Source organism: Geospiza fortis, unplaced genomic scaffold (assembly GCF_000277835.1).
Source record: "Geospiza fortis unplaced genomic scaffold, GeoFor_1.0 scaffold79, whole genome shotgun sequence".
Classification (NCBI taxonomy): domain Eukaryota; kingdom Metazoa; phylum Chordata; class Aves; order Passeriformes; family Thraupidae; genus Geospiza; species Geospiza fortis.
Genome location: NW_005054408.1, coordinates 212,578 through 231,116, shown reverse-complemented (window position 1 = coordinate 231,116; position 18,539 = coordinate 212,578). Strand labels below are relative to the sequence as shown.

The 18,539-nt window shown below is 39.1% G+C and overlaps 1 protein-coding gene across 1 annotated transcript in view; it reads right to left on the bottom strand.

Annotated features, from left to right (window-relative positions):
- The window catches only part of LOC102040055 (neural-cadherin-like), a 47,546-nt gene extending 29,467 nt beyond the window's left edge, over nt 1-18,079 (bottom strand). The window contains exons 1-13 of the mRNA XM_014309162.1: nt 17,995-18,079; nt 16,964-17,161; nt 15,696-15,921; nt 13,065-13,269; nt 11,269-11,380; nt 9,836-10,085; nt 6,949-7,091; nt 4,467-4,639; nt 3,306-3,474; nt 2,347-2,517; nt 1,643-1,815; nt 463-630; nt 19-268 (exon numbers count right to left, since the gene is read on the bottom strand). Coding sequence (XP_014164637.1) covers nt 19-268; nt 463-630; nt 1,643-1,815; nt 2,347-2,517; nt 3,306-3,474; nt 4,467-4,639; nt 6,949-7,091; nt 9,836-10,085; nt 11,269-11,380; nt 13,065-13,269; nt 15,696-15,921; nt 16,964-17,161; nt 17,995-18,079 — 2,323 coding nt within the window. The remainder of the gene's footprint in view (nt 1-18; nt 269-462; nt 631-1,642; nt 1,816-2,346; nt 2,518-3,305; nt 3,475-4,466; nt 4,640-6,948; nt 7,092-9,835; nt 10,086-11,268; nt 11,381-13,064; nt 13,270-15,695; nt 15,922-16,963; nt 17,162-17,994) is intronic.
- Between the last annotated feature and the right edge of the window lie 460 nt (nt 18,080-18,539).

The following is an 18,539-nucleotide window of genomic DNA, read 5'->3' as shown; positions in this document are numbered from 1 at the left end:
ACTGAGCAGCTCACACACCTGTGACATTAACATGGACCGTGGTGAATGCTGCCAGAGGAACTGCAGCCACGTTCTGTGCTCGCACCCGCAGCTGAAAGCTCTTTGTTGTTTCATAATCCAGGGGCTCAGCTACCAGGATTGAAGCAGAGCCATCATGTCTGTTTGGAGTCAGGTAGAAACGCACTGGCATGTTGGTCTCTGGGACAAGCCCCTCTTCCAGGTTGTACGTGACACGGGGATCTCCAAGGGGAGAAGTTGCTTTGATTGTCTGCACAGTTCAAAAAGTGTGTGTAATCAACCCTTCTGCAAGTACAGCAACATTTCTAAAAGCTTTTGTGCTTTCATTCTCCCAGATATTCAGCTACAAAACACAAGACTCTTATAAAAGTTTGCTATTTAAGCAAATAAACAATGTTCAGTTACTCTGAAGTCTGAGAGCTACAGACAGACAAACAACCTTACCAAAATTGAGGCATCCCGTGTCATATTCTCTGGAATAACAACTTCATAGCTGTCCCTTTCCCACTGTGGAGGCTGGTTTTTTGCACTGGTTACAGTTACAGCAAGTTCAACTTTACTGCTCCTGTTGCCTCCATCTGTAGCAGTAATCTCTCGAATTATAGACGACTTCTGAACAGTAAAAAAGGTTTCATTACAGAAGGTTTTGAGCAGGCCTCCAAAATAAATTAATACATACAATTAAAGATACACTTAAAAATAACCTTCACAGAAGAAAAAGATCTGAAGATGAACTCAAAATATGAACTAGGTGTAAATTTGATGAAAAATTCTATTTACTTTTGAGGTTTGGAAGATTTTGCTATATGTCTCAATAAACCAAGCAAATGTCACACAAAATTTAAAACTAAACAGAACCAAAAAACCCATTTTGTGGAGGCCCTGAGTTCTTAAGCTTACCTATCAACAGTTGCTGTTATTAGGTCTGTAGGTTTCTTAGATTCATTAAAGACAATACATTAAAAGGATACACCTTCACCAAACTTTTGTGTGTCAGTTATTTAGAAGTTCAATTTCAGTATTAAAAGTATCTATTTAAAGACTGACATCTACAACAATAGTTCAATTTCAAAACAAATTACCTTAAAACCTGAAAATATCAAACTGCTTGTGTAGGTATTTAGAAATAGCTGAAACTGATTAGTTTTAGATAACTACATGAATTATGCTTTCACCTTCCTGAGGAACAGCTATGCTTAATGCACCACAACTGACATATGTCAATTTGGGAATCTGTATCAGGACCAAAATTTCACACTTGTTCCCATTCAGGTTTGTGTCTTGACTCATTGCCTGTAAACACAATGAAGTGCTACACCTGGGTTCTTGCTCCTCTGCTTCTGACCTCAGCCCTCCAGCCCTTGGCATCAGCATGCCAGAGCCAGGGAAATGGGAAGAGCAAGTCTCAGAGGCAGTGCTGTGGCTGCTGCTTCCCAGATGAAAGCAAGGCTTGCTCATATGCAATTCACAGTCCATGAACCCAGCAGCTAAAAGCCTTAGGCTCATGTTTAATTTAAATAGATGTATTGATCCTTTAACCTGAGGGGTAACCCAAACTCATTACCTCAGTCCCTCCCATGATATATTGAAATAGTCAGCCTAAAAAGGAAAGCAAGCACCATACCTGAGATATGGGTTGGTTCACAAACACCCAGCCTGTGGTAGGATTAATCTGGAAATAATTTGGTTCATCACTTGCTATGGAATATGTGATGGCAGCATTTGAGCTGTAGTCATCATCACGGGCTGCAACACGCAGGAAGCTGGTCCCAACTCTTGTGTCCTCTCTAAGGAAATCTAATGGAAGGGAAGGATATTTCAAATTGATCATTACTTTGCTAAACTACCATGGACATTTTAGTAAGTCATAAAGACATAACTGCCATACATTATTGCTCTAGTATAATTTGCTCTTCCTTGTAACAATAGCCACACACACTGAGTATTTTAAAGGGCTGCTATCACTCCAGAGCTACAGATAATATCTGAACTCCATATTACCCCATGCATAACCTGGAATTCTTATTTCTTATAAGATACTTCTTTTAACTGTATTTTAACCCAGAGAATAATTGCTCTGTATGAATGACATGGCTATTGTTTCAAGGATCTTTCCCATAATGCAGGCCTATGAGCCAAGGCTGTACATGTTACATAACACATATTACAGTGAGCAACAGCTCTGCAATAAGTAAGCAAAGTGCATCTCTGGATGCATCAAATTTATCACATGTTCTACTGCCAGGATAGGCAAAAACCCAAAAATCTGAGACATGGGGTACGCTCACACTCAGGGCACTGAAACTCTATCCAATGACTCTCAATTACATTCATAGTGGGTGTTTTCAAATCTGGGGTCATTGTCATTTTGGTCCAGGATGACAATATTGATCTGACATATCCCAATGAGTGGCTCCGCTGCCTGATCTGTTGCTGTCACAGTGATGGGATATTCCCTCTGCTTTTCTCGATCAAATACCTGAACAGTTGTCAGAACTCCTGAAAACAAATTAAATATCAAAGAGTTAAATTTCTGTGCATCTGGCAATGTTCTTCAAGCAGATGTTTATTTTTCTGGCAATACATTGGGATACAATGCAGTAGGTTAAGTACACCTATAACATCAGATTCAGGTGCAAGGATCCAACCCTGAGATTTAACAATTGCAACAGCTGACATTTTACTGCTCAGACAGACTCAAACTTTAGTTACATTTGCATCCACCACAAGAGGAATTTGAATTAGAATGGAAGTGTAATTTAAGTTTAGAAAATGGAGGTAAGTACAAACTAAGATAATGAGTTTCTCAAAAAATTATTTCTTTTGAAGAGCAGTAAGTACAGGGTAAAGGAATGTTTCATATCTTTTATCCTCCAGAAATTCAGCCTGAACTTAGTTTTGGCCTTCTAAGATTTAGTTCCTCTGCTATTTGTAAGACTGCTGTCATTTGGATAAATCACTTATATGCCATTAGCAATGTTGCAAGATAATGTACACTTAAAATAGGTTTGTTTGGGTTTTTAAATCCAGTTACAAAAGCACACAAGTTACTTCACAAAGCAGAACTTCCACGTTTCAAGGAAAACATCAGTTTTAGTTCAATACTGGACATGTATGGAACTTAGTTTCATGGAAGACTTGTTCATGCAGTTCATACAGTTTGTATTTGGTCTGCAGTCAAAACACTAAATGAAAAAGCATGAAGCCTGATTTTATCTAAGCCTTTTCCCCAACAGTGTCACAAGGTGGTTTCTCTATGATATTATCAGCACTGACATTTGCTTTACCTGTGTCAGGATGGATGCTAAATGCTGGTAGGACACCATCTCTGTGCATCAAGCCATATTTCACTATTCCATTGGCCCCTTCATCAGCATCAGTGGCTTCAACCTGCAGAACAACAGTCCCTGAAGGCTGATTTTCCAGGACAGAAGCATGTTCCCGATAATACTGGCACTAAGAAAGGGGAGGAAATGAAAGAAAGAACAATTTAAAAAAGAGAAAAATCAAGGACTTCCCTTGCCATTTGATTTAAAGATATACTAGCAGGAGGAAAAAAGAATTATTTAGCTACACTTCCATTGCCGTGCTCAGCTGTTAAAGCTTTACCTGCCATGATTAATTTAAATTCTCCTTTCTATTTTGTGGTTACACAAACAATACAAAACATGAGGTCACTGAGCATCTCCAGCTAATGCAAATATTTGGAGAAAAAGTTAAAGTTGCTTCCAAATGCAAATATTTTTCTATATTAGCAAAGGTCTAATAAAAAAGAGGGCATACACTTGTCCAAACTGCAGAACTGGTTTGATCGAAAAGGGATTTCTATGCAAAGTAACTTTGTCAAGGAGAGGCTACTGAGAATTTCTAAGACTGACATGAATAGTTGCTGACTTTTCAAAATATGCAACATTGCTCATCAACATCTGAGTCATGAGTACCACACCTGAAATTTTTAGACAACAGATATTTAATATGAATTAACATTCTGAAACCAAATTCAAGCACTGATTTTTCACAGTACTCACTATTTAAGCTGAAACACTCATTATTCTCTCTTTCATTAGTTGCAGACACACAATCATCAAAGGAAGCCTGTGTAATTTAGAGAGGTGTTCTGGAGTATTGTGGAACAAGCCCACTGCACAGACAGCTATCCCTGTGGATTCCTGCTCACATGGGATCTCCAGAAGTGTTTCACTTGGTCTCACCCTCTGAAATGCCAGAGATGAGGTGAGCCTCAGGGAACAGACAGGAGCTCACAGGAGCTGTTCTGCCACAAGAGCAGAACAAACCCTGAAAGCCTTAGGGAGGGATGGAAAAGAAGACAGGACCCAGAGGGAAGCAGAGCACCTCCTGACCAGCACATCTGCTGCACATCTGTAGTGCCAGTAGTGCTAAAACATTTTACACAGTCCAGTACAAATGCCAGAGGCTCACATATTTACCTTCTGAAAGACAGGTTTGTTATTGTTGACATCATCAATTTTCACAACAACCTGGGCAGTACTTGTGAGAGGATGGGGCCCTCCAGAGGCATTATCATCAGTAGCTGTGACATTCAGGACATATTCTGTCCCCTGCAGCTCAGGAAATGGGCTTGCACGAAGTCTAACTAATCCTGTAAAAACAACAGGTTGTGGGGTTTTGCTGCATTAACCCATTCCCATTATCCTTCTCACTAGTAAGCATGACAACAAAGCATTCTGGCTTTCCTATTCACCAATAAAGCATAAGGCTGTGCTGTTTAATTTAACTACAGTACTTTTACTGCAGTCCCACATTAAAGCAAAATAAAGACATCACAACAGGTTTGTCTGCAGGTTTGTCTACAGAGCAAACTGAGCCAACAGCCACAACTCAGCTGACCTGCACATAATGGCTTTCATCAATCTGCAGCTGCCATGGACAGCTCAGCTGAGACTCCTTCAAGTTTACCTTCCTGCAGCTCAGTCACAGCAGCACTGAGCTACAGAGGCACAGGCTGAGAAACCTCTGTTCTGCCTCTCAGAATCCCCCCCAGGACACAGCCTGCTGGGTGGGACACACAGGCACTGGCAGAAAGAGGTGCTGCACTGCAGAAGGGACCACAGGTGCCTGAGATCCTGCAGAGAGGGGCTGCCATCCATCACATCTGTTATTCATCAGGAATAATCACAATTGTCATCACAACAGAGTATTTTCACACCATCAATGTCACTAAATTTGCTTGAAAATGTATTGTTTTAGTTGCAGCACTTATCTTTGACACTTCTCCATTGTACCTCCACATTTGTACAAGAGGGTACAGACTATGCCCCTGACATCATTCCTGAAAAGAAACTTCTGTAAGCCACTCTATAAACTTTTATTGGTTTATTCAGCAACAACAGCCTAAAAGTGTTTTGGAAAAAAACGTTCCTAAAGTTAACTTTCAAATACTATAGAATCAATTGGCAAAAAAGTACCTATACATGATTTTTTATATTAAAACTGTGGAGCTAATCCCAAGAGATGCTATCAATAAAATGTTGAAATGCTCTGACCAAAAAATTCTGATTCTCACAGAAAAGGTCTTCAGAAGTGTCATGTATATTAATGCTATAGCTTTTAGACACTTTCAAAACCTTTGTTCCTCTTCAGATGCCCAATCATCTGTAGAAATTTAACTCTTGGAACCTGCAACTCTATTTTTAAGTCAGAAAGGAAGTGAAGGAGCTCATAGTAAACTCAGGGTCACGATTCAATGCTTGCAAGTTACCTGCAGACTGTATTTTTGGGAATGTTTCAGAATCTAACATTAATATTGCAAAAACCATGATTGCATTGAAATTAAAATTTCATGTTAAGTGAACTGTATGAAATAAAGTGAAGGAATAACTAAGGACAGCTTGCTCCTTCCTATGTATTCAATGCTTCTGCTTTGGAAAATCCAAGTTCAGATTTTGATTGTATTTCAAAATACAAAGTAGTTTAACTGAAGTTAATTAAGTTACTTCAATCCTTCAATGGGATTTCAATTTGTTTGCCTGTTTCAATCTCAAAACATCCTCTTCTGTTTTTTCAAGCAATCAACAACAAATAAATCCTATTAATTTAAAGGGATATGCCAACCTACTCAGATGTTGATGTTTGTGCACTTATTTACTTTTTTTTTCTAATGAGGACACCAATGTGGTGGGAACTTTTTTTCTTCTCATGTTTTGAAAATATGTGTCTATTGAAAAGAATTTAAAAATATGTAAAAATTGGTATTTCAGAACAAATGCCTTAAACTGCAAAGTATCCTCCACACATCTTTTTTTCTCATGCATGCAGTATTCTTGGCTAAACAACACTGGTCATGTGAATGATTCTAGCCTTAAATGAAAAATACACTTGGTTAGTTCAGATTTTATATACTTTTATCTTCACTGAAATAAAACAGTGGTAGTCTCATTCCACCTACAAACACTTCATTTTGTGTCAGCACAGCACAGATAAGTCCAGTCAGGAAATGTTTGGTCTCACCAGCATAATCAGGACATTGACACAAGCATGGGGTGGGAAAAGCCTCATTTAAAATCCCAGATGTCCAGTTTCTTATATTAAATTCTATTCAGATATCTGTCTGACATTTTGGAATGTCACCCTGTTATCAATAATAACATTCTCTATTAAGTTACTGTCTCTTAAGCTACCTGTTATCTATAATAATGCCCTCCATTAAGTTACTGACTGAAAGCAAACACTGAACAGGTAAGAGAGGACAATTATACACAGATTTGAGGAAATTACACAATTTTTATCATTATATGAGAGTATGTGCATTCTTCCCTTGCACTATTTAAAATTAAGCTTCCAAGATAGCATATGCTATTCAGTTTATTCAGATAATAAGACCAAATTCAAGGTGCATCACAACAGAACCAATATTATGACCGCAGCAGCAAAGAGCTAATATACAATTACCTTTCTTAGGGTCAATAACAAAGTTCCCTCTCTCATTCCCAGACACAATATCATATGTCACACCATCTCCATCAGGATCAACAGCATTAACTGTGGCAATCAGTGTGTTTGGGCCTGCATCTTCAGAAACAAAGCTCCTGTAGCTGTTGAAAAACCCAGACAACAGCACATCCATGAATTTAACCAGGATATAATATGTACAGAACTAAGCTTTACAACACCTACTAACTAGCTGTTCAAAGGGCACTGCAGGAATTTGTAATTTTCTAATAAAATTATACTGATATGATGCTTTTTTGTTAAGCAGTGAAATTATAGTATTGATGATCTATCCAGCCATCCACATCCTTCTGTTGTTAACCCATATTTCCCTCCAAACTTTCAACAGCTTTGAAGATGGGCTGTGCAACAAAACTTGTGCTAAATGCAGAATTCAATTGGGTTTTTTAATTTTAAAAAATGAGCTTCCTGATGCACAGACTCCAAGCTAACATTTGCTAAGTTAAAGCAGTTCCCATCACAGCACTTTCTGACACAAGCCCTGAAAAGACTTTCAGTGCAGTCCTTGCCCCAGCAGGACTGAGATGAGAGTGAGATGTGGAGGATATGTGCATAATGTCAGTTTTACAAAAATCTCTGCTCAAGTCCAGACACATCACTGACATTGTAAGCTCTTAAGAGGCATTATCAGACTAAGCTTAATGCTCTCTGGAGTAGAAAAGCCCCCTGCTTTAGCAAAGTCCCAAATATTTATTATTTTATCTGACTGCATTGAGCAGTGGCAGACTAAGGCCTGTCCACAGGAGATATCCCAAAGCTCAGCTCTAAGAGTGAACTGCAGCTGGCTGGATCCACCAGAATACAGATGCACCACTGGGTTAGAGTGCTTATGGACACACTGGCCAGATGCTAAGAATAGCAAAAATTTGAAAGGAAAAAAAAATGAATGCACTGTAAACTTTTTCCTTCACTTTTGTTGTAGAGATTTGTGTGTTTTCTATGAAACCTCCATAGAAACAGCTTCTTTTCTTCCCCCAGTTTTATATGCAATGGAGTAAGAGAAGTAAATCATTCTGGTTCAGCTCAGTTACAAACCTGAAGACACTGTCTTAACTGTGCATCTCAATAGCAAATGAACAGTAATACTGATAATTTTTTACATGAAATACAGGGAGAGCAGAGCTCAGAAGAGATCTCTTAAAAAAGAGAAAGTAAAAACTGACAACATGAAAGAGAGTGGTAGCCTTAAGCATTTCCTAACTGAGATAAAGAATAACTGTGATGAAAGAGAGCTCATGGCAAGGAATCATGAGTTTATACTGGGCTGTAAATCTGTTTGAACAAAGGGCTAGAAGGACAACATCATCACCTAGATTTGTATTAGTCTGCCACAGAGCACAACACTAACTGCAAACAGTCTCTCAACAGGCCACAATTTACATATGTTCTCAATGATTCCAATTCATGGAAAATTTCAGCTAAATTCTGTCTGAAATTTACCTCTGGGTTGAGGATTTTTTTCATAACAGGAAAGATAAAGCAAAATCAAAGCCTAGTTAACCAAAACCTTGAGATAATTTGTATTCCAGGGGATTAATTCAATTCCAATGCCTATCTACACATACACACAACAGTAGTTTCCCTGCTATTGCACAGAGAACAGAAAAGCTTCTTGTGAAGGTTTGGTAATTTCAAATAATATTAATTTTAATCATATTCTTCAGTAAACTTTAAGTACAAGAGCTGGCAGGGATTTTTTTAAACTTTGTTTTCTGTTTCCAATTTGTTAGAGATGTTTACAGCATCTTAAATAGTATCACTCACTTCTGATTAAAATATTAGGAACAGATGCAGATAAATATTCAATATCTCTGAATAGTAAAAGAAATTAAATGAAAAATAGGAAGGGTGAGAAATATAACCTGGTTTATTTGAAAACATAGATAAATCCAATAATAAATTCCAAAAGATCAAATTTTCCAAGTCATATCTCTTCAGCAATGTTTAGAAAAGAAAGAAAGGCACAAGATTTGAAGCCAGAGGTTATCTGCACATAAAACAAGGACTGTCAGAAAGCTTTGATGTTTTGTTCAGCTAAACCCCAAGCTTAACATCACTGAAATCTTTGCTTTGGTTTTGTTCTGGGCAACTTCTACTTTTAAGAGTAGAAGTTGGTGCAGAAACTGACTGGAAATTCTATTACTAAGCCTCTAACGTCACTGCAAGTTTTTAGCACTTCTGGCATTGCTTCGGATGCTGCTGAGTCCCAGCTATGGAAGAAAAGCACTTACATGTATTTAGAAGAAAAATTATATACATACAATTTGTAGGTGATGGAAAGTGAAATTATGTGAACTCCACTTAATGACACTTATCTTGTGGGTTTTGCAATTCAGTTGCCATTTAGGATTGTGTCATCTAAGCATTTTTCTTTGACAGCTATAAACCAAGGATGCAGACTGCTGACTCTGAGTTTAAACCACCTAATTAAAAGGCAGAATTCCCCCATGTCTCTAGATGAGGGCTGATGGCAACAACTCTGTTGCCTGTTTTTTCTGCCTGATTTCCTTTGGTGGTGGAGGAGTGCTCCTGAACCGTATAATCTGAAATTATTGCACCGTATCTTTCGGCACACACTGGAAAAAATAAAAGTACATAGAAGAGATATAATAAATAATAATAAATAAAAAATGTAGTAAGATATATTGTTTATATACTACCTTTTTTTTTATTGCAAGTTTCAGAGTCAAAATATCACCCCACATTTGTCAGAGCAGCTCTCAGCTTTGTTTGAACCAAAGCCAATTGCCATTCTGTGATCAGCCATTCAACCAAAATACAAAAAGCAACAGTAAAAGATAACAGAGTCTGAAGAATATATATTTACATAGTCTGAGAAAACTCAGGTGCTTCATCATTCACATTGGAGACATGGATCCTAACAGTTGCTGTGCCAGTCCTGGGCTCTTCCCCCTGATCCACAGCCATAATGATGAACTCATAGAGGTGGTTCGGGCGCTCATAGTCCAACCGTGTGGCTGGAAAAACAGTGCCATGAGAAGTAATGCTGAAGTCTTGGCTCAGAGTGTAATACAGCAGCTGGGCATTCTCCTTGGAATCACAGTCAGTGGCTGTCACTGGCAGAAGAGAAGAGAAAGATATTGTGTAGATCCAAGTTAGTGAATTGGAATGGTAATTGCATTTACTGCTACTGTAACAGGATTTGCCTTGGCATGTGATGCTTGAAATCAGTCAGAGAACTCTGCTGTCCCTTGTGCTTTTTAGTGGACTAACCCTTACTCAAAAATAGGTAATTTAAAAAACCAAAAGTCCCTGGGAGAATTTAGATGCTAGATCTTGACTTTGTTAAAGAGTCCTGTGCCATCAAGAATATAGTCTCACATAGAGAAGTATATTCTCATGTCCACCTGACCTACACTGCTGACTCAAAATCATTCAGATCATACACTGGGAAATAAAAGATGGGATATTTACATATATTATTCAACTGATGCCCATTATATGTTTGTCAGATCCTATTCATAACCTTCAAAAATCTATGCTAAAAGCACAGCTACCAGACCAGTAACTAATAAACTACCATTAGTACAGGATAAATCACTAAGCAGAACAATTGGAGGTTATAAAAGCCTATTTACTAGAGAAAAGCAATTTTCCAGCAGTTGAATTTCCTCTTCTCCCCTCAAGATTTAGAGAAAGTTTATGTAAGGGTTAAAGACTAATACAAGGCCCTTGTACATCGGCTTAATAGACACAAATTCTTGCTAGGCTTTACAGAGCACCACTACTTGAAGCTCAAGTTCTTGGTCTCCCTGAGAAGAAGCAAAGTCTTCTTGTCAAGCATCCAAACAAAACCTCACACAGAACAGTTAAGGTGTACAAGAGGCTGTTAATGCAAGAGAGCAGAATTCCTACAGCAAGCCCACACAGGACTCAGAGACAGGCAGAGAAGGAGAGCTGATGTGTCTATAACTTCTGATCCAGGATCACTCTCTTCCTCCAAGAAATGCAGCAAGGCTGCTACTATGAGCCTGCTGCTGTAATACCAACCACAACAAAGTTCTGTTACTTCAAAATTCCACAAAGAAAATCCGTTTCCTTTGCATTCCTGTCCCCCAGAATTGTTTGGGTTGTGGCACCAGTAAATAACTCTGACATGAATCTACAAGGTGTCATTTGCCTTTAGAGAGCTACGACAACCCACACTGGGACGAGTAATTTTGCTTTCTGAACTGAATTCTAAGTGGTGCAAGGGAGAAAAATACAGGGAACATAATAAATGGCTTCAGGAGCACTAACCTTGGAGAAGTGCAGTTGTCATAGGAACTGTTTCAGGAACACCGACTTTGCTGTAAATCGACTGATGAAATTCGGGGGCACAATCATTCACATCTGTGATTACAACCAAAACCTTAATGGAGAAGAGGGGAATGTTAAACAGCAAAGTGAATCAAGGCAACAACCTCACTGCTCTGGAAATACTACATGGAAGAATTTCCCAAAAACATCCTTGAAGTCTTCAGCAGCTATAGGATAAGACATTTTTCTTAGATTGCTCTTTTTCTGCTGAGTGCCACTGAAATATTACATTCCAAGATACTAGCAATTGCCAAGTCCCTGACCCTGCAGCAATGTTTTCCACTCACCCTTCATCTCCATTGATTATTCCTTATTACTAGTTTAAAGGAAAATGCACCATCTGCTTGCCAAGCACCCTTTTTCCACTATCTTATCTTGCAACACTTCTGTGATTTGTAACACTAAAAACTCTACTGCCAAGCATATTGCATTTTAGCATTATAAATCTCTAAGACCAAGTTCTGAATTTAATTACAGCAGCACAAATCAGATACAAGTGGAACTGATCTCCAGGGAAGTGATCACAGCCCCAAGCCTGACAGGGCTCAAGGAGTGCTTGGACAATGCTCTGAGGCACAGGGTGGGATTGTTTGGGTGTCTGTGCAGGGCCAGGAGCTGGACTCAATCCTTGTGGGTCCCTTCCAACTCTGGATATTCTATGGTTCTGGAAAACCAAGTAAGAGATACAATTTTGCCTCTAACATCTTTACAAATGCTTTCTTATTCCTGTGTCAAATACGAGTCCACAGTTTACACTCCCAACAGTAAGGAGTGTATAAAGGAGCCTTACTGGTGGCTCATGCTGCACATCATGCAGTCAGTGGAGGCATTCTGCATTACAGGGCACCAAGCAGAGCTGTATTCCATGAGCCTCGCAGAGCAGCTATGCATGAACTGGAGCTGCTCTCTCAACTATTGAGGTAGTATCAGTGTAAAGCAGGTACAAGTTAAACTACCTCTAGGCTAAACATATTTGTAAAATCATCTCATAATCCTCTTTTGGGTCATATTTTACCATTCTTTATCTTGCAGTACACAAGGGTCAACTGAAACTATCAGGCTCTGCTGTGCTACAGGCAGTGTTTGTTACACTGGCACACTGCTTCCTGTCTCTCTGTGTCCTCACACTTAATTCTAATAATTCTGTCTCCAGCTCCCTATCTTATTTCCTGCAGCAGGAACAAACTCATATAGTATGCTTTTCCTAGCTCAGTGAATCTCTGAATTCAAATAACTATATTAAGAAATATTTTTGCTGTCAAACAGCTTTCTAGAATACCACAAACCATCAGCTTTTAATATCAGTGATTTTTTTATTACTTTCTTGTTTTACGAGTTCACTTTGGGTTCTTGATACAAAACAAGTAATTCTTTGTTTTGCCTTTGTTTCAGAGTGGAATAATCTCAAATGTACCTCATGCTTGAAGAAAGTAGAGTAAAACAAAACCTCATGTCTGGCTTGGCCACACCCATTTCCATGTGTTACCAGATAAGGCTTGGCATCTATGATGGGATGGCATATTGATCCCTCAGAAGCAGCCTTTAGAGCATCCGCAAGAGTGAAATCCAAGAGCACCTAAACCACTCCTCAACATCTTCCCAGAGACAGAAAGACTTTTGAAACGGACAGCAGAACGGCCAGCATGAGGAAACAGGAGCTCCTGGTGAATCTGTCCAGATTCCAAAGGATGAAGGAAAATGGAATTGCAGCCAGGCTGCTGGAGGGGAACACCTACCTCAGCAGCAGTGCTGAACTGCTCCTCGCTCTCCTCTGCCCTGACCAAAAGGAGGAACTGGTGGGGGTCTCCTTCATAATCCACACTCCGAGTTAGACTGAGCTCTCCTGTTGCCCCATCAATGCTGAACAGACCCCCAGGATTAGTGAGCAAACTGTAGCTCAGGGATTTCTTTTGATATGACACAGCAGTGACTGTAAGAAAGCTGCATTAAAAGAAATAAAAAGAGAGGACTCAAGGACATAACATGACATTCTGAAAAATATGACAAAAGCAATGCATATCAGGAATGATGGTGCAACCCTGCAGGTCTGCTCAGAGGTATCCTCAATGAAGTCAGTGACAGCTGTATCTAAACACCAAATTCAAGCATTTTGTTACACAGTGCTTCTATCACCTTGGGGTTAAACAGATAAAGATTCTTGGAAGCAGAACACAGTAAGGATTAAAAATGCAGGAACAGAGGATTTAAATTTTGCTGCAACTGAATTTGCCTACTTCAACTTCCTTCTGTGGTAGTGATGGTTTTCAGGCAGGAAACTAAAAGATAAAGCAAGATGAAAAAGATTTGCTTTAATAACAGCACAGTAAGTTTGCTGCAGTCATACCATCCTAAAGTTCCAACAGATAACAGCAAAAGGATAAAAGCCAGGCCCTAGCAGCAGTGTGTGTTATAGCTTACACTGGACATATATTTTTAGCTCATCTGACACTATCTTTTTTCCACTGAAGTGCAATGTGTTTAAAGCCTTCAAGTGGAAACACCCACAATAAGAAGTAAAAGAAGAAATTTAAAACTAAATATTTTTAAAGGATTTAAGCCAGACAACTAACTCCTCAAGTTCTTTTGCTTTAACACGAAAGTTTCTTAGGAAAAAGAATTCCATCTCCCAGGAGAACACACCAACATGATCCTGTGGTAATTACAGTAAAAAAAACGCAAACTCATTTTGTGCAAACTCCTTTTTCTCCCCCTGCACTGCCATGCTGCTGTGCCTCACTTCCCTCTGGTGCACTACTAAACCAATGGACAACACTGCTGTGGGTCATTATCTCTCTTCAGTTTTCTCTCCTATTTTCCTGTGCAGTTTCAGCTGGTGTATAACTGCATTCCTGCCAACAGGAATTACTTTTCTCTCCTTCTAGCTCCCTGCCCTAGCTAGATGTTCAAGCCACCTCTCCTTTCCTGCCAGTACTGAAAATCTCAAGGCCATGCTGGAAGCACATTTAACAACCTAACTGAAAACTTTTTTTGCCTTTTTTATCTTTGTACCTCCTCAGCTCAGGCTGCCTGTGCAGCTGTAGCTCATTGGTGTGACAGGCAGAGCAAAGAAAGGGAAAGATTTGGTAATGATCCTCTGCTCAGCAGCAGCCTTAAATCAGGCTCTAATTAGGAAATCCTAAACCCAGAAATTCAGTGCACAACAGCAACTCTGTTCTGGTTTGGCAAACCAAAACCACTATACCTGCACACTTGGGTAATTGGTCCAATTTAAATAAGAGAACTTTAGGATCCTAAATGGATTTTCATGGCTATTTCTGGACAACACATTACAGAAACAATTTTCACACTTTCATTCTGTATATTCAAACCTTTTTAGATGTAATAACTCCACAAAATACTTCATTCTTTTTGGATATTACCAACTCATTTGATCAACTGACTAATCTACTATCATCTAAGGTGTGCAAACCTATTTCTAATAGTGATAAAAAAGTTATGAATAATTTTATTTTTAATTCTAAACACTATTGAACCCAAGACAGCAGGTACCTGATGGACATTAAAGTATTTTGCAGTTATTCCATTTCTTTTATGCCTGTGCAATTTAATTTTATTGCAGTTTTAAACAACCCTTGTTCTCTACTAAGATCTGGTTTTAGATCTTAACAGTCCTTAGTTATTTGGACACTATAAAACTGAATGTTCCAGACTGAACATTAGCACCACAGATAATATAATATTAATAATATTTGAACTGCCATAGAAGGAACACATTGACTGGACAAAAGTATTCTCGATTCAAGTGGAAGAGAAAATATTTGTTGTAAGGAAAAAAACAGTTTGGAAAAGAAGGGACTGAGCATTCAGATGGACTTATGTTACTAACATTTTCTGTGATATTTCAATTGACATGGAGATACAAAGGATGGAGAAATAAAATAGCAAGTTCTGTGGCATCTTCATTTTAGCTCAGTTTGTCATTGTGATGAAGACAGGAAAAAGAATCTTGGTTTTTCCAATTTTCTCTTGGTGGTGAAGGCATTTCTCCAAATTTGACACATAAAATTAATGTATTCTTTCACACAGGATATCTTTCTTCATGATGTAATAGTACTAATTTCTATTCTGCATTTGTTTGAAAGTTAAGAAACAATCAATACCTAATCCTTTCCATATAATTTCAAAAAGTAAGAAAGCACAACTATTCAGTAGCACCTCTCCCTGTAACAGGGTGACTGAAACAATAGAGCATCAAACTGTGTCTGGATCACTTCTATTAAGAGACCTAAATTGCTTCTCACAGTATTTATTTATGATTCACAAACAATACCAAGGCTCTGGGGAGATCAAAGAGAAGTCAAAAGCAGCACCACAACCTCCCTGCCCTGCTGCGAGCTGTTACTTACGGTTCTCCTTGCGGGGTGCTCTCAGGAACATACACAAAGTATGAGATGTTGGTGAACTGTGGTGGCCGAAATCCAGCAATTACAGAAACAGAGGCTGGGGATCCTCTGCTTCCAAGTTTATCTGCTGCTAGTACAGTCAGCAAATACTCCTTGTCCCTCACCAATGGCAAACCTGTTGTTTTAATCCAACCAGTGTCCTTCTCAACTTCAAATCTGTCTTCGCCACCTGAAAGGAACATGTCCACAAATTGTCATCAGTGAGAACATTTTTATTTGATTAAAATTAGGAGGAGAATACAGTGTCAATTCCCAAGTTAGCTTTGGCTTAGGATCAGCATGCACACCAAGGTTCAAAAGTTTGTTTAGAACTTACAAATCAGTCATGACATTCATCATTCATGATTGCATTTCAAAATTCTATTTTACTCTCTGGACAATTATCACTCTTCTTTATCACTGAATTATAAAATAGTTCGGATTGGAAGGGACCTTAAAGTCCATCTCATTCTACCCCCTGCCATGGGCAGGGACACCAGCTTGCTCCCAGGACACTTTCAGGGATCCAGGGGCAGCCACAGCTTCTGTGACTGGGCATCCCCACCCTCACAGGGAGGAATTTCTTCTCAATATCCCACCTAAACCTACTCTCTGTCAGTTGAAAGCCATTCCCCCTTGTCCTGTCACTCCAGGCTCTTCTGAATAGTCTCTCTCATCTTTCTTTTATCTTCCAAAACTTTGCTGTTGCTTCACCCCAAGTATCCCCTACCAGAAAATACTCCACTGGAGAAGTATTGCTGCTCCTCATCTGCTCAGACACTGTTGAACTATTACTAAAGTTTCTCAAAAGGAGACACACACACAATATTATCACTGAGTTTGTACAAGCTTTGCACAACCCAGACCTTTAAAAATTTGTTACAAATGAACCAGAAGCATGACTCCCACAAGGGATAGGAACGTTAACCCTCCTCTCCGCCCAACAAACTACTCCTCCACAGACTGTCTCATAAATGCAGTCGCCATTGCCACCCCTTGCCAAAGCCTTGGGATTACTGACTGCTGCAGTCCCCATCATACCCAGGGATATATTTTGGCAAGAAATCAACTTTGCAAAGAAATCTATGCATGCATCAATAAAAGTTGATTTTTCTCACACTTAGAGCTGAAGGTTTATGGACCTCTTGCAGGAGGAAAGGAAAATCAAGCTGAGGATAAAAAGTCACAATAGTGAGGCATAATACTCAGGGAATGGGAGGATCAAAATATACCTTCTAAGAGAAAATATTCTACAGTTCCATGGATCCCTTCATCTGCATCCACAGCAAGCAGCTTGTACACTTCAGTGCCTCCTGCAGCCTCGGGGGAAACCACAGCCAGGAAGGGGAAGGGCTCCATGGCCCACTCAGGGACGTTGTCATTCACATCTGTCACAGTAAGTGACACGTGCACCAGGTACCAGTCCTTCCCTAAAGGTCACAGCAAAAGGAAGAAATCATTAGACAGCTACTTCATGGCACTGAGAGTAACAGGAACCTATCAGGACCTTAGTGTACACTTCCTGCAATACTGCTGGCACATAGTCCAGAAACACCTGGAGTCTGAAGTTCTTCTGGAATGAACAGCATCCAAGAGCAATGTGGGGAAGAAATAACCAGCACAAGCACTGCTGACCTGCAAGACTGGGGCCACCCATATCACATTCTTCTGAGATCTCTTCTTAGGAAATATCACACATTCTTAAATTTTCAAGCTTTATATAACTTTTTTCTAAAAAGTGTATTCTTTTTCTGAAGAAGGAAAAAAAAGCATCAACTGCTTTGTTCATGCGAAGTTACAGCAACTCTGAATTTTGAAAGTTAATACTTGTTGCCAAAAAATTCTAATCTACTCTAACCAATGATTTGCCCTTCTGTAAAGTTCACTGAAATCCTAATATAGTTTTCACTCCTATTTAAGTTGAAATATTATTAAATACCAATCAAAATCCAGAAGAACAAACCACCACAAAATGGAACTTCAAAATTTTCCAAAAATCAACAGCATAAGATTCTTAAAAACTGAGGAAAAATATTTATTACACTTTTACCATTATTAAATTAACTCATGAAATAGCAGAGCTCCTAACAAGTAATAAGTATCAGCCAGGTATTGCTGAAAAGGTGGCAGAAAGGACACCTGAGGCACTGATGGAGCAAAGGGGTTTTTTTTAAACTGGTAATTATCAGTAATATCAGGGAACACAGTATGAATAAAACTTGGGCCTGTGGGCCAGCCTAGCTTCCAGTAGACTGGCACTGACCTTGTAAATAGTTCTGGCCAGAAGCCAGGCTGATGTTCCTGCAGGCCATATTTAATGCCTCTGGCTCCAGAAGGGTGAGCCCCATGTGCCTCCATAGGCAGCACAACTGCACTGGCACTGCACTGTGCTCCAGCCTGGAACGTGGCCCAGGCCAAAACTGCCATCTACACTGCCAGCATGACTTAGCCACAAACTTAATAATGGATGTGAAGAATTTCTAAAGTTGATGGTGTTAATACTTGATTTCAGTGTTGATTTATTATTTATACATACATGAAAACATACAGACAAGCATTTATTTTCAAAACAGCTCTACGGGAATTGAAACAACATGCTAAAAGGAACATCTAAAACTACCAGTTTTAACTTAAATCTAATTAATAATACAAAGACCTTAGTATTTAAGTATATATTGAAGTAGAAAGACCTTCGTATTTAAGTATATATTGAAGTAGAACGTGCTGTCAAAATATCTAATCTTGTAGACAGTGTTGTGTTGCTAAGGAAGCCTGTTCTCCCAGGAAGTTACTTAGGCTGAACTGCTG